Source organism: Hemibagrus wyckioides, linkage group LG25 (assembly GCF_019097595.1).
Source record: "Hemibagrus wyckioides isolate EC202008001 linkage group LG25, SWU_Hwy_1.0, whole genome shotgun sequence".
Taxonomy (NCBI): Eukaryota; Metazoa; Chordata; class Actinopteri; order Siluriformes; family Bagridae; genus Hemibagrus; species Hemibagrus wyckioides.
Genome location: NC_080734.1, coordinates 19,509,868 through 19,526,584, shown reverse-complemented (window position 1 = coordinate 19,526,584; position 16,717 = coordinate 19,509,868). Strand labels below are relative to the sequence as shown.

At 40.2% G+C, this 16,717-nt stretch overlaps 1 protein-coding gene across 3 annotated transcripts; it reads right to left on the bottom strand.

The window, feature by feature from the left end:
* Window positions 1–558: 558 nt before the first annotated feature.
* ankef1a (ankyrin repeat and EF-hand domain containing 1a) lies at window positions 559–14,097 on the bottom strand. Of its 3 annotated transcripts, none has more exons than XM_058378671.1 (10): window positions 13,878–14,097; window positions 12,448–12,804; window positions 10,134–10,333; window positions 7,261–7,410; window positions 6,937–7,060; window positions 5,663–6,494; window positions 5,063–5,289; window positions 4,417–4,583; window positions 1,513–1,659; window positions 559–951 (listed from the first exon to the last, which is right to left on the bottom strand). In XM_058378671.1, exons 2-10 carry the CDS (start codon window positions 12,794–12,796, stop codon window positions 790–792), a joined length of 2,358 nt encoding a protein of 785 aa, XP_058234654.1. In that variant the 5' UTR covers window positions 12,797–12,804; window positions 13,878–14,097; the 3' UTR covers window positions 559–789. The 3 variants fall into 3 exon arrangements, with proteins under 3 accessions (XP_058234654.1, XP_058234652.1, XP_058234655.1); XM_058378669.1 differs by having other exon boundaries at window positions 561–951; window positions 1,513–1,662; XM_058378672.1 differs by lacking the exon at window positions 13,878–14,097 and adding an exon at window positions 10,481–10,660 and having other exon boundaries at window positions 561–951; window positions 1,513–1,662; window positions 12,448–12,575.
* Window positions 14,098–16,717: the final 2,620 nt, after the last annotated feature.

Here is a 16,717-nt window from a genome sequence, read left to right as displayed (position 1 = left end):
AGAAGCTAAAAACAGGCCCGTTACATCCAGTCCAGTACGAGACAGTAATCAGATCTAGCAGATCGAGCGGCTTCGATTAAACGAATGAGCTCGACTGACTAACACTTTCACTCTGAATTGAATGATGGAACAATTTCAGCTTGCAGGATGTGTAAACAGTGCTGCTGTGTTAGCTTTCAGTCTCCTTCTGGGTTACAAAAACACAAACATTACTTTGCATATGCTTTCTTCTAAGACGTGAGGCAGTGGGAATAGAGGCAGTGCTCTCGAGGTAGGAGCAGCATGCAGATAGGACTCTGAGATAAATAAGATAAAGGGGGAGGTGTGGAGAAATGCCTGCATAGAGTGGCCCAGCCCTGAACGCGCACACACACACACACACACACACACACACACAGATCTCTTCCCTCATCCCTTTCTCCACCTACACTGCTGTTCTATTTCATCAGGAAGAAAGTAGAGATGTTCATTATTATTTATACGGGAAGGTATTTTGTGTTAAGCAGTAAGACGTATAAAGGAGGGAGGAGTTGCATAAATTCCTTATATTCTACAAATAGTTTTAAATATATACAGCACTTTTACAGAGATCCTTTTACTTTTGTCACATGTACAAATAAATCAAACAAATAAACAAAAAAAACATTAATCCATAACTACATATGAAAAGTTCAGTCCTTCAATTTATTTATTTATTCTTTTTTATATACATAAAAATGAATGAATTAAAGCTGGGCTTTTAGTTTGATAAACCCAGGACATGGTGAAAGTCAGATGATTCATCCCTGGTCAAGTCTGCTCAGAGACCCGTGACAGCTCTAGCGCTTTCTTCTCTACATTCTTGGTGAAAGGCATCCTGAAGTCATCAAAATCCACTTCATAAGTAAAACGTTGTCTCCTTTTCTCCTTCTTCTCCATCTGCTGGCCGGTAGTGAGGTATTTACCCCACACCTTAAACACAGATCCAAATTATTATCATATTATTATATTAGGAATATAATATAATCTAATATAATATTATATTAGAAAATCTGAAATATCCTTAGTGAGGTACACTGAAAAAGGACAATCTCTCTCTCTCTCTCTCTCTCTCTCTCTAGCTATCTATCTACTTATCTATCTATCTCGCTCTCTCTCTCTCTCTCTAGCTATCTATCTACTTATCTATCTATCTCGCTCTCTCTCTCTTTCGCTCTCTCTCTCTTTCGCTCTCTCTCTCTCTTTCGCTCTCTCTCTCTTTCGCTCTCTCTCTCTCTCTTTCGCTCTCTCTCTCTTTCGCTCTCTCTCTCTCTCTCTCTCTCTCTGTCTCTCTCTCCCTCTATTTCTCTCTCTCACCATTATTATAGTCTTTAAAATAATCTGACTCAGGCATAATAAATGTATAATTTGTGTATGTTAACAGAATCTCGGACATCCTCACACATTACTACTAAAAACCAGAAACGAACACAGCGTGAGAATTATCACCCGTCTTCTCTCCAGTATCACACGTTTGTCATCTAACCAACATACTGTTTTTGGCACAAAGCTGATGTCCACTTTCTTCAGCACTCCGCTGGTGATCTGAGTGCTGTGAATGATCACACTGTTGGCCTGCGCTTCTGTTTTCCCTGTTGAGGCTGCGAAGTACTCTGAGGCCTGCGGTGTGGGAACAGCCCCCTGCTAGAGAGATGCAGAAACAAGATGGCATCAGGCCACAAACCCAATCGCAGGGTTGAAAACAATGTTGGTGGATTCGCTTTTCAAGGGGAATTGATTAATTTTTCCTGTCAGTTATAAGTCACATTTAATATCTGTTTTTGTGAGATTTCTGAAAGTGAGTGTCTCTTTGGTCTGGTTTTTTGCAGCATGCAGACGAAACTGTGCGTAAAGGGGAGTGTGAGCAGTCTCGACAGATGCTAAACATGGCTACATGACACAACCCAAATACCACACACACACACACACACACACACAGGGCCATAAAAATTGTTAGTGAAATGAGACTAGAATCTGGCAAAGCCATTACATTTAAAGCATTTGGCAGACGCCCTTATCCAGAGAGACTTACAGAAGTGCTTTAAAGTCTCTATCAATGAACATGTCAATTAAGAGTAATTAAAAGCAACATCAGTATAAATGTTTGGGAAAAATACAGCAAGAAATTCACAGAGAGCTGATTTAAGTGCTAATTGAAGTATTTCAGGAAGTCTTTACATGCCATTTGAAGAAAGTCAGTGACTCAGCTGCTTGCATATCTGAGGGAAGTTCATTCTACCTCAATGCCAGAAAAGAGAAAATTCCTGATGCTGGAGGATCTGGGGGATCACGGTGCAGTGTGGGGAGAGATAAGAGCTTTGAGGTAAGATGGTACTGGTTTGTTTTTGGCTTTGTAGGCAAGCATCAGTGTTTTAAATCAGTGGATGGAGAGTAGCAATGGGGTGGGCTTAAACTCAGATCAACACCATGTCTGCACTGGAATAAACCTGGTCATCTTTATCATGTTGGAACTGGTTAGTATCTATAAATGCACTTTTAAAATGATTTGAGACAGATAAACAAGACAAAACACAAGGCCACCTGGTGGTCCAGTGACAGGAACCCGCGCTCTCATTGCCGTGGCCCAGGTTTGATTCCCGGGCAGGGCGCCACCCCAGCCACTGAAGAGTTAACTCTCGGTAATGGGATAAAAATGGGGGGGTTGCATCAGGAAGGGCACCCGGCGTAAAAACCTGTGCCAAATCATGCGGATCGAATGATCCACTACAAAACAGTGGACCCTGCCATTGTGCAGGACTAATGCTAGGATAAAACATAAGCCTATAGCTTGTTGCTGGGTGTCATGTTCTATCTGTCTCTCCATCTGAAACCATTTTGTGCCACTGGTTTCTGTAAGTTGTAGCTGTGTACGGTGTTTCATTACCGGCAGACGAGAAGCAATGGCTAATAGTCGTTGGACTTCAGTTCAATTCAATTCAATTCAATTCAATTTATTTTGTATAGCGCCTTTTACAATGAACATTGTCTCAAAGCAGCTTTACAAAAGAAGAAAACAGAGAAAGGGAGGGGAAAAATGAAAAATAATAATAAAAAATAAAAAATAACTAATTAACTAGAAATTAGAATAAATTATTAAATTCTATAATTAGACTATTTTATCCCTAATGAGCAAGCCTGTGGCAATGGTGGCAAGGAAAAACTCCCTGGGATGGAAAGGAAGAAACCTTGAGAGGAACCAGGCTCAGAAGGGAACCCATCCTCATTTGGGTGACACTAAACAGAAAATAATGTAACTGTAGCTGATTGATGTCCTTTCTACAACAGCAATCAATGACCCATGAGGAACTATAAGGTCAGTGTAGTTTCTAAGGTCATTATAGACACTAATTCTTTGCTGTCACGGGCTGACAGATGAAATGGCAGATCTGTGATGGTGTGAAAGTCCCCAAGTGGCTCTGTCCATGGCTGTCTCCTGGTCCACACAGATCCATCCACAGCATCAGTGGGCACCAACAAGCGGCAAGACTCCGACCAGGGGTAGGGCAGTGGTCACACTGGAACTGGCAAACAGTGGGAGCTCAGGAGTGGGGTGTATAGCTCGACAGAGAAGGTAGAGAGAGAAAGAGTCCACTTCACGTGGACTGAGTGAGCTGAGCATCTACACTTTCACTTATAGGTCTACTTCATCAATGAGAAGAGAGCAGTAACATGCATTACATGTATGTTTATGTGAGTGCTTCCCTTGACGGTAATTAAAATGGTGACTGACAGACACCACACACATGGCATACACGCTTTCTCTGGCAGCAGTGACACGGCCTGTTAAAGCGGACGTAATCCGACACGTCCACTCTCATTTGCTTACACTTCGGCGACGTCTGCTCCTGCCTTTCTGCTGGTTCAGTGTTTCAGTACAGATCAGTTACAGGCTGTGTATTAAATAACTAACCAGCATGTATTCATCTGTTCTAGATACTGTATTTATAAAGAACATGGCTATTTATGTTGTTAAACCCCTTCTATGCCATCCATCACCAAAAGGAACCAATAATGGACCTCCGCTGGCCATTTTAATAGAAACACTACTGTATAAAGACTGAAGCTCATCTTTTTTTGGGGGGGGGGGCATAATTTGTGTTAATCAAGACTCTCATTATCAGTGCTCAGTTTCTGACCACAGGACCACTGGATATTTTGGATGATGAGATTGATGATTCTCGATTCAGCAGTTATGCCTGAAACACTAATAAAAATCTAACAAGTTCCCTTGCCAGTACAAGGGAGTCAATTTTCACTAATAGATTTGGTAGAGGTCTGATGAACTGTGTATAATAAGAGATGGAGAACACACAGTGATTGTAAACGTACATTCATGTGCTAGTTGTATATTTTAGAATGATAAATAAGTACAGTTATATAAGTGCAGGTTAGTTCTACCTTCTCTTTAATGGGTGTGCTGGTGGCTGGTCTTGGTTTGGCCTGAGGTTTAACTGCCTTATCCTTCTTCTGGTCCTTTGGCTTACGAAGACTCGTAGTCTTGGCCTGGAGCATCTCAACAATCCGTAAGTCTGCATAGGCACGCGCAATATCCAAGCAGCTTTGCTCTGCAATTTAAAGATTTAATACCCTTGACTCCAGTGAGATCCAACACTCATCACTCTTAATGATTTAATACACCACAATTCAGAACAGGAAGCACTGATCTAACAACAACAACAAAATGTGATATATGCCTTGATCCTGCAAAGATACTGTTTGTTTAGAGAAATGTTCATGCTGTGTCACTGCAATAGAGATGGAGAGATGATAGTAACATAGTGTATAGAGTAACACAGTGATGGAGTTCCTTAGAGTTGATGATGATGATGATGATGATATGTAATAATAGCTCATATGAAGGACTGTGCAAATGTTCAGGCTTTTATAGTTGTTTTTTGATAGATGGATGGATGGGTGGGTGGGTGGTTGGATGGATGGATGGATGGATGGATGGATAGATAGATAGATAGATAGATAGATAGATAGATAGATAGATAGATAGATAGATAGATAGATAGATAGATAGATAGACCTCCCTCCGTACCTGACTTGTTTTCTGCTGTAACTGTTGCACCAGCCTTGATCAGGTACTCAACACAGCAGGGCCTGGAACTCTCAATGGCCCTCATTAGGGGTGTGGCTCCACTGAAAGTGGGTGTGTTCACTGCTGCCCCTGCCTCCACTAATAGTTTAATGATGTCAAGTTGTCCAGCATGGCAGGCGTGGTGTAATGGAGTCCAGCCGAACTGATCGTATGCGTTCACGTCAGCCCTGTGTATGACACTTACACTGTGTTAACTGACACTTTTAACAACATTAGTGTTAATAATGAGTTAATGCAAAATTTGTATTGGTATTGATTTTTTTAACCATATTGTAGTCTAGGCTTGTGTTCCAGAACCTGCTGAATGTGAATGATGAAATCAGTGAGATTTACCTTAAACAGACAGTCAGCACAAACGCAAGGAATATAATTCTGTCTGCCTCCAATTTTCACATAGTCACTGCTGGCAAAACCTGGGTACTTTCTTTAAGAGTTTCTTTAATATATTTGACCAGACAGATAGATGTTCTATGGAGCTTGTCATGATTTGATTTAAAAGTTCAGATATCAGAAAATAAAAAATATCATGGATAATCTCACCCAAGATTAAGTAGAATCTTGGCCACGTCGTAATTCCCGCTTGCACAAGCGGTCATGAGAGGTGTCTTGTAAAAGCGATCCTTCACATCAACTGGGACCTTCTGACTAAAGGCCCTCTTCAGTGACTCGGTGTCTCCAGTCTTCACGCAGTAGTTAATGTTTATGTATGTCTTGTCTGGTTGTTCTGTGTACCAGGCGGAGTCATCTTCTATGGGGTGCCTGGGTGGATGGTCCTGATCAAACCGGTTTGTGTCTGTAACAAGCTGGTACTTCTCAATCATGAACTGTGGCGGCCCTCCGTCATCCCTTCGGTGAACATTTTCAGGTGGGACGATGCAGATAGGCAAAGGAAGGCTCAGTTTGCCTTTCTTCTTGCCCTTCCCTGACTTGGTCGCCTTTTTCTTCGTCTTCTTGAGGTGATACGAAGTCATAACGAGAGTCCGGGGCAGATATCTGAGACCTTTGAAAAAGTCATTGATGTTGATTAAACCTTGCCTACGCTTGTCATGAGCAAGCAGTATTTTCCGAACATGTTCATCGTCTATCGGTGCCTGGAGGTTTCTTAGGACAGACACAAAATTCTCGAAAGTCACCATCTCTAAGTGGTTAATTCCATGTGAAACGAATTCGAAGGTTTTCCGCAGTTCGGATTCATTTTCATGAGACCAATCGTAAAGAGTCAGTGGCCACGATTCATTAGTGTAGCTCTTTAAAAGCTTCCCATTCAAACGCTCAGCCTTCTTAAGCTCTTTCACTGCGGCTTTGTGACCCAAGTCATTAGCAATCTGACGGGGTAACAGGCCTTCCGTGTTTTTCTGTTTGGGATTGCATCCTGAAATTAATAGGATCAAACATGTTAGAATAAAACATATAACCAGTGCAGATGTTCAAAATGAGAGTCTAGACGAGACAGTAGTAACACCATTGCTTTTTACTTTACATTGTACTTACTGCACATAATAATGAACAAAAGATCCACATCAATGTTCTTCAATGTGAACACTCAGTGTCTCTGTGAATCATCAATACCAAGCCATTTGATTCATTAATTTGATCTTGCCAACACTTGGTTATCACGTGACACTTTTTGGATTACATCTTTGTCTTTTTTGCCATGAAAATAAAATTCACTGAGTCCCTGTATTTGCCTCCTCAACTGCATCCTGTTAAGTTGATAATAATAAAGACCGAACCTGCACCATTTGTGACGCATTCATGAGAAAAGCTCCTACTAAATTCCACCCTAGAAGATTCTAGAAGAGTGTAATCATTACCTCTCTGTGCCAAAAATCTGCAGCAGTCAGCAAAACCCCCTCGAGCAGCATAGTGCAGAGCCGTGTTTCCTTCTGCTGTCGTTGCTCCCATATCAGCCCCATATGCAGACAACACCTGAAGGATCTGGAGGGAAATCAGGTAAAGTTGAACAATTTACCCTAACAAAAATAGCTAAGATTACTAATAATAACACTTAGCATGATGCCAGTGGTGTCCACTGGGTTATACTGCCTGCTCTAGCACACCGTTCTACACAGTGCTTTAGAATCAACTAGCTTGTCTTTAGTGTTGAAAAATGACTTTGAAAGATATTTGGTAGTCACTTCAAAGTAGCCTCCTTCAGCACCGAAGTGAACCGCGTTGAACCTCTTGCTATCCAGCATGTTGACGTTTGCCCCTCGTTTAATGATGGCTCTCACCAGCGTCACTGCTCCTGCTCTCACCGCCTCCATTAGAGCAGTGCGACCCGTCACCTGCAAGTGCAAACATGAAGAGATTCTCATCTCACACCTGCCATCAAAGTGCATTTGGCTTATGTCGCCTCGTATCAAGTTGCAGCTGACAGGAATTCGACAGATACATGCTGTCACCGCAATCTGACAATGATGTATTTCATGCAGCGTGTCAGAATGGATAACCGTCATACGCTGATGTAGTATGGTGTCTAACACAAAACGTTCACTTTGTGTAACACTGCAATATACATAAATATCCTGAGCTTGGATTTGTTTCATTGGAGACACAGTTACTTAAATATGGTTCTATTTAATGTTAACAGAGTCTGTTGTAGCTTAGTGGTTAAGGTGTTGGGTTTCTGATCAGAAGGTTATGAGTGTAAATCCCAGGTCCACTAAGCTGCCACTGCTGGGCCCTTGAGCCAGGCCCTTAATCCTCAGTTGTATAAAATGAGTTAAAATGTAAGTCACTCTGGATAAGAATGTCTGCCAAATGTGATGAAATGTCTATTGACCATAAATGACAAAATGATTTGTGGAGTTTAAATGAAGTTAATTAAAATGGGTGATGATTTTATATTTAATGCTTTAGAAACATTTAAACCAGACCAGGTCAATACTGACCCAAGAGGACAAAAGCTGCATGGTCAACTAGGAGACAACAGGGCAGTTAAACACAGTCAATGGCATCAGAACTGTGTCCATGTTACAGAAACTGAAATCATACCTAGTAGTCAAGCTGGTTACACTGAGAATGCCATTTTAGTGTGAGATAAAACTCACGTCACCTAAACCCCTAAACTTTAGAATAACTCCAGTCACTTCTGGTTTTCTATAGTTTATTGTTTGCTGTTAGTCATCATGCTGGAGATATGTTACACTTTCCTGAGAGTCGATGATGTACCATTATATTAGGGTGTGATGCAATCAGCTCTCTAGGTGGATATCAGTATATCGTGTACAGAGTTATGGATCATGACACAATGGGACACTGATGACTCAATTTCTGGCTACATGACTATACCCACAGGGTAAAATGTCACCACTGGCATTTATATTTCTTACATTTTAGTTTAAAGTAGATTCTAAAAAATAAGTTTTTTTGACCCAAACTAGTTTGCATTGTTTATTAAAAATAAGTGTCACGAAAATGTTTAATTTTTTATTAATAATCTACATTAAAATACCAATCTTCAACACTTTATGTCACGCTTCTAAACACTTTTTTGACTCGTGCTCCAATTTATCCAACACAGTCTCACTCCAAAATCTAAAATCCCCAGAGTGATGATCAGGTTTCCACAAAACTCTGTCCATATCTGGTTTTGTGTATGTTGTCTAGATCTGCGGTCAAGCCTTCAGCTTGTTTCAGAGGCAACCAGGTTTTGGTACTTTTGGAAGCAGTCCATTTTTGTCAGAAGGTCTTCCAGAGCTTTGAAATTGTGTTTAATACTATATTTTTTTAATCACAAAAATGCAATAAACAATTTTAAACCTGGGACCTTTGTTATCTTCATTGCTTTCATCACAATCCTGTCTGTATCCCTTCTGCATGTTCTGGATGTTTGTTCTACATAACATTATTTTATGATGGCCAAGTGTCTGTTCAGATTGTTGTCTTGCTGCTTGAGCTTGGTGACCTTCAGAATTCATGTGTCCATTAGTTATGGAAAGTTCTGAAGCAGCACATCATCCCTGCACCATCACCCTACCACCACCATGTTCCACAGTGAAGCTCTTATTGTGGACTGCTGTTCTAGCGTTATGGCAGATAAAAATCAACTGGACAAAAATCATTAAAAGAAATGTTTAACTTTTAGCTCCACAGATCATTACCTGTGAAGGAAAAGTGTTTTCTGGTAAATGTGATCCGAGTCTTTATGTTCCCTTTCATGAGAAGCTTGCAGTTGCTGTTTGGTTCTTTTATGACTTCTTGGACATTTAATCAAGGAATTTTGGTAGAGAAGCAACTTCCGGAAAGATTCTCTACTATTCTTTTCCATACATTTTCTCCACATGGAGTTCATGGCTCTTATTGCACTTCACTGATGTCCCAGAGCCTTAACGAATAAATGTTTTTGTAACCTTTTCCAAACATGTTTTGAGAGCTGTTAGTCTTCTTCATGTTGCTGGTAATGTTTAGAGTCAGAGAGCCTGGAGTAATCAAGCCTATGTGTCAGGCCTAGTTTATTCAAATACTTAATGAAATCTGGTTGGATGAGTAACTAAAGAGAGCCATTACTTTTTCATAATAAAGCCTTCCTCCATTAGTAAATTAATCTATCATTTAAAAATGGTATTTTTGTTTACTCAAATTGTCTTATATAATTTTTTCTGAAGATCTGAGTGGTGAATATGCACAAATAGAAGACATCATAAAAGGACAAATACTTTTTTTTAAACGCAAAATAAGTTGAAAATGGTAAGAAGTAGCTGGAGACTGAAAACTGAGACCCACAATTCGTTTGCAAATACTTCCATTATTTTTAGGGGTCTCAATTGAATGAGAATATTTTTAAATTATTCTAATATTTCAGCTGTTTTCATGTCTGAAATTGATGATATCAAGTGAAATTGATGACATCAAGATCTTCATGTCATTTTACAGAACTGAGTAATCTGTTATCCTTAAACTGAAATGCACATGAATAAATTTCACACATACACACACACCATTTCTTCGCCTTTTTGCTTACTCACATTTGGCAAACACACACGGCACACTCCTCAGCGCTCTTTACCTGACTGGCAGAATTGGGGTCGGCCCCCTGATCCAGCAGGCTGAGGCACATGCCCTCGCATTCCCCAGCGTTCTCGCAGGCCTGCAGGAAGATCGGCGTGCCCGCATTTGACACGTTGTTCACGTCTGCCGTGTTGTGCAGCGCCACCTGCAGGCAGCGTGCGTGTCTTTTAGTAGGACAGAGGCAGTAGAATAGCAGGCCTAGGAGAGCAGACAGAAGCAGATCACATTACAAACAAGGTTTAACTCACCTTACTCTGATCTGTAATTAGAAAGACCCACAAAATAGAGGGTTGTGCACTGTGCTGGGTTTGAGCTCCAGACACGACCTAAGCACTGTTAACTTACGTGACATGAATAAATATGAGTGCTGAATGTCGCACAGCATGTGGAGTTACTGTATCATGAAGTGTGCTTGAAACCTCATCAATATATTAGCAGTGGGAGAGAGCAGTGCATCAGATGCTCATCCAGATACTCCATGTACTTTAGCACTTTAGCAGCACTTGTGCATCTCAAGTAGTGAAGCTGGAAAATGCAATAAATATAACACTGTAGAGACTTGCTTTAGGGCACTACATGAAGCATCAATAACACATCAAAATCTAAAAATAAATAAATAAATACTATCCAAAGCAAGCTATTAATCTATATTTACAATGGTTTTAAAAATTCCTCAGTTCTCTCACAATTTTTGTATTAGAAATTCAATTATAATAAAATATAAGTATTCAGACCCTTTATTATTTAGTACTTTGTCAGCAAAAGGAGCAAACTGCTCCACTCAATGACATTGAGAGTCCTGGCTGCATGCTTTAGGCCGGGTGTTGAGCTGAAAATGACCCTTCACTCCAATACTTTATATAATCATGTAAACTCTTTTAGCTGTATTTATCCTCCTGTCAGTTCTGACTAGTCTCCCTGTCACTTTTGCTGAGAAATATTCCCATAGTATGATGCTGCCACCACAATGCTACACTGTAGGGATGTTATTACCCTATTTATGTCATGGATGTTTTGTTTAATTCCCTGCAGGGGGCATTCCAGTAGGGGTTTGTTTATAACCTGTGCCATGTGTCTTTGTTTATGTTTTGTGTTCTCACGTGTTTGCCCCGCCCGATCTTTAGCCCGTTCCCGCCTCTGCACACCTGTCCCTCGTCTTTCACTAATTACCTCCCCAATATATACCAGTTGTCTTGCATGTGTTGTTTGCTGAGTCCATGTCTTTGGGTGCTGTTTTGTTATTCAGTGTTCTCTGTTTTATGTTCTTCTGTATTTTCCTAGGGCGGCCCTAATGTTTTCCCGGTATCTGTAAATTTTTTTATTTTAAAATAAACCCCTGTCTGATGTCTATCCCTGCACTTGAGTCTGTTTTTTTCCCCGCCAGTACCCCGTGCTAAACAGTAGCACTTGGAGCTCAACCAAAAGAGTTAGACATTTTGGTCTCTTCAGAGCTGAGAATCATTTCTCTTCGAGCCTCATGCTCTTTAAATCCTGTAAGTGTCTGCCATATGTCTTTTACCCAGGAGTGTCTACTTTCTAAAAGCTTCATCATAAAAGGTCTGATCGATATCTGAGAGCATTTCTGAGACTGTTGTCCTTCCAGCAGGTCCAGAGGATTTCTCAAGCTCTGCTAGAGTTTCCTGACTAAAGGCAAAAGTGTGACCATGGAGCGCATGAAGTGAAAACAATTCCACACTTGTTTTTTGAGCTGAAAAAGTGAAATGATCCAGGTACATGAAGTGCACTTCACACTGTTAGGGTATGAAGCACACTGTTTATAGTACACAATGCTACAGAATAGTGCATGTGTTCCTTGTACTCCGTGGTTTGTTTTATTGTCTGATGTCTGTGCACTGTGAATTATCATACACACAGGTGATTTCTCAATGATGTCCAGTCAGTTGAATTTGCCATGGTTGGACTCCAGCCATATTCAAGATACATCTCAAGATAATCAAAGCTAACATGAAGCACCTGGGCTCAATATAGAACATCTCTAGCATGAATACATGATTTTTAATAAGAAAGCTGGAAAAGTTTCTACTACAGACACGCTTCTGCTTTGTCATTATGGATTGCTGTATGAAGCTGTAACATATATCATCCATATGTATTGGTCAAAACATAAAACACAGAGAAATGTGTAGAACAGTGGAAACTCCAAGTCCAGGGTTAGGAAACTGTGCACTATAGAGCCTTTAGGCAAGATGGAGAAAGTGCAGAACGTCTACAGAGTTCAGCAGGAAATTTTATTCTCCCTGAATAACACCATTATGACGTTTTCCCTTCTGTTATGTCTTTCTTTCCCTCACCTTTCCCTTCTACGTCTGTCAGCTTCATGTCTGCGTGCTTCTCGGCCAGCAGAGCCACCACGCCGTCGTGCCCGAGTTCGGCTGCCAGCATCACCGCCGTGCGTCCTCTCATGTCCTGGACATCTGGCCGCGCGCCATGAAGCATCAGAAACTCGATCATGTCGGTGTCGTTGGCCACCGCGGCCACGTGCAGGACGCCTCTGCCCTCGCGAGGCTCCGTTATGTTGACGAGGTCGTGAACGCCACCGCGCAACAGCTTCTCGACCTGCGCTCTGTCTCGCGCGCGCACGCACTGCAGCAGCCGGTAAATCTGCAGCTCCTGCAGGCGGCACGTGGCTACCGGGCTCATGCGGGAACCTGAAAATAACACACAAAAGATGATAAAAAACTATGAATACTATAAATATATGATTAAATAGACTAATGAGTAGCAGTAGGTGAATATGTTCACATTCTATTCGCTGTTAAATGTACTAAAGAAGTTTTTATTATCAGTATTTTTTTGTTTTTATTTACAGACTGTGGAGACTATCAGCTGCTATCCTCATAGATATACATAGGTGTTTGTTTATTTGTTTGTTTGTTTTTTGACATTTTAGACCACATGCAATGCACGTTCTACATGTAGTACATGTGTTTTTATTTCACACGTGATTTCTACGCATGATTTCTTTGTCATCACATGTTAATCTTTCAGATCTGATTTTCATGACGTCATAAAGTGAGGTCCTTGGTATATTACTCAAATTTTATCTCACATGCATGCAGGTATGAAATTTATTATCACTCATTCTCTTACAGCTCATGTTGTCAAATCTGCTATTAAAAGGAACTAATATTCTGATGTAATCTCTCTCTCTCTCTCTCTCACACACACACACACAGAGAGAGAGAGAGAGAGAGAGAGAGAGAGAGAGAGAGAGCTTATAGAACAGAGCTTACAAAAACTTTTATTCAATTTAGCAAAAGTGTCTAAATATTTGCGTTCCTCATTTTTTGTGCGTTAGTGTTTGTAAAATATGCAAAATATCTGAGGATCTCCGATCTACACAACAAATGTTTGTAATAAATAGTGACTTGAAATCAGGGCATTTGCTGTGAAACAAGATCAGTATGTTCAGTACTCTGTTTTTAAGCCTAAACACTGACTACAAAAAGTGTCAGAGTATCAGGAGGACAATAATAAAACAAACTGATTGATTAATGTAAAAAATAATAAATGCATAATGACAAAACTGAGGTCAAAAACAGCTTGTTGAAACTTACAAACTTGCCCCCACCCATAAGGCGATCAACAGCCACGCTGCGCTGTCCAGACTGAGGACTTGTGTCCTACTGACCACATCCACTAAAGATATCTTTAACTCTCAAACATGTCCGCGAGAGCATGATTATTATTATTATTATTCCATATATGTCATATTACCTACCTTGAACAGGAGCTGGAAAAGATCAGCGGCTGTAGTTTCCTTTCTAACGTAGAGTGCCGGACAGATAGTTTCCTAACTCATTGTGTCCTTCAGTGCCAGCCCGTATCCATAGCAACAAGAACAAACGAGCGCTTCTTAAGTCTGAGCTAACGGAGAAGTGAAGCTCGCGCTCCCGTTTCAGCTCTCACCATCTCCATCCTTTCTTTAGTTAAAGCTACAGTGCGGAAAAAATAAAGAGTTGGGGTCTGGGGAGAAAAAAAAACCCCACACTGTAATATTGTAGGGACGGTGTAGTAATGACGGGGGCGGAGCGTGGGCGGGGCTTTAGGCGATAAATTTGCGTTTGGACCTGAACTTATAAGTGATAAGGCCTATGTTGATGCAGCCATTCTTGTTTTGTGTTAATTATAAGACTCAGTTTTCTGGTGTAATTGAATGACGGATTGTCTAAGCGTTTTTTGCCCAGTGTGTGTTGCTCAGTGAGTTGTATTAGTTGTGTGTGCATGCTCAGGTCCAGAGGTTAGGTGGTTTTCACAATGGACACTTCACAAAGGTCTGTGTGTGATTGTTTCCAGCACCCCAGAATGTTGGCACTTCATTTTATTAAACCCAAGCACATTTCTATCCATCATCACAAATGTGTACAGAGAACAACCTGACTCACAATATTGTTTCATTTTTATCATGTTGGTCCTACTGTGTGCACGAAGGCTCCTTATCTCATCTGTGTCCCACAGCATTCCCCTGCCTCTAATCACACGTGTGTTGTGGAAATGATGTCATTATCAGCTAAAACACATGTGCAGGTTACTTTGCTTCCTGAACAAGTGCAGAAACTAATATGACTTAATATCAAGTCACGGTTCCAGTGCACCCGAACACACACCACCTGCTGCAGGTAGTCTCGGGGTTCAGTACCGTTTTGCGCTTCCCAGTATACATCATGGCTTTCATTTGACCAATTGCTTTGTTATCACTGGTCACTTTTTTGTCTAGTCTTGCACACTAAAATGTTATTGTTTTTTTTTGTTTATATCCTGTGCTAATAACACTCACTGTCCTTAACCCTGTTCCATTTTGCACACAGTTGGCGTTGTATCTTGTTTGTCTGCACTGTCTCGTCATCCTCTGCACCTTATGTTGTATGTTTAACTTTAAAAATTCTTTGCACTTTAAAAGTAGTAGTTTAAAACTTTAGTTAAATTTATAGTTTAGTTCTATGTTTGTCTGCACCACCCTGTGTTTTATTTGGTTCTGTGTAGCACCTCTGGTCCAGAAGGAACAATGTTTCATTTCACCCTGTACTGCATCAGCTATATATGGTTAAAATGACAATAAAATCTTTTTTTTTTGTACTTTGACTCAATGGAGCATGTGTTCTCTTTCAGACTAAACTGTCAGCGTGAAAGCCTAATGAATGTATAAATGATCCCTATTCTTAAGACTGGTCACAGAGCTACTAGCTATATATGACACTTCTATCACAACTACCAATTAAATACTGATTTTTGCTCTAACATCAGAATGAGGCAAATGTGATCTCAGGGACTCTCAGGCTGGTTTGAGTATTTCCTGGGAAACTCCTGGGATTTTTACACACAGCAGTGTTCAGAGTTCACACAGAGTGGTGTGAAAAACAAACATCCAGGAGTCTGTTGGTGGAAAATCCGTGTTGATGAGAGGGTCAGGAGAGAAGCACAAGATTGGTTTGCACTGCTACAGCAACTCAGATAATCACTCTGGTGAGCAGAAAAACATCTCAGAATAAACGTCGATCTTTGGGCCTTCAACACATTCAGAAATCTTACATTGTGTAACCCTAAGCTCCACTTCGATAAGTGGAATACAATACACTACTACCACATTCCCATACCTAATACTCTAGGATAAAATAAATTGTACAGGTTATATAATAGTACAAACAAGCATTCATTGTCTCTCTACAAATTAGAATAAAGATTTGCTCCATGGCATCGTGAACCATGGCCATAGGCAACATTTCCAATTCTAAAAGTTTAATCATTCACATTCAGTAACTGTGTACTGTACTCACAGTGAGTCCAGATTCTAGCCTGGGAACACATCTACATAGGATCACACACACACACACACACACACATTGTTAATCAGATTATCCAACACTTTAAATTTAATGTCTAGGCTACATGACTTTTCATATATTATCATAATAATATGTGTGTGAATGCAGTTTAAGGTTGCAAAAAATATATTAACTGGCAAATACTGACTTGAAGCCTAACATTTTGAAATGCCTTGGCTTGTATTTCACACATTTTCTAATATTAATAAATATTGTAAATTCCTCTGTTAAACCTGAAACCTTCTACATTTTTATTTACCCCGTTGCTGTAAGTGCTAGTAAAATTATTAATACTTATATGTGATGATTGATGGTATCATGAATTCTGCAAAGTGCCAGGAGTTTATTTTACCAAACACTGATTTAGATCACCTGGAGGTTCCTAAGACTTGGCAACAAACAATACTTTCATAAAGAATAAAACTAAACATACATCAAGATCAATTAGAAATTGTTGCACGACACAAAATCTTATTGAAATACTAAAAAACTAGCTGATGTTATGAAAATCCTCTGAAGCAAGGATAACATATGCTAATTTATTCTATCATTTTGTGTTCTAATTGAATCATGAACAATTCAACCAATTTGTAAATAAAAGATCATGTAATGGAATCATCACCATGTTTAACTGCCCATCTCAGGGATAATTCCAGCACACTTACAAGATCTCTTTCCTGGACTGAAGCTAATATCAGTTTACAGGGTAATATATCCTCAAGGTGGTGAGTAACTAATA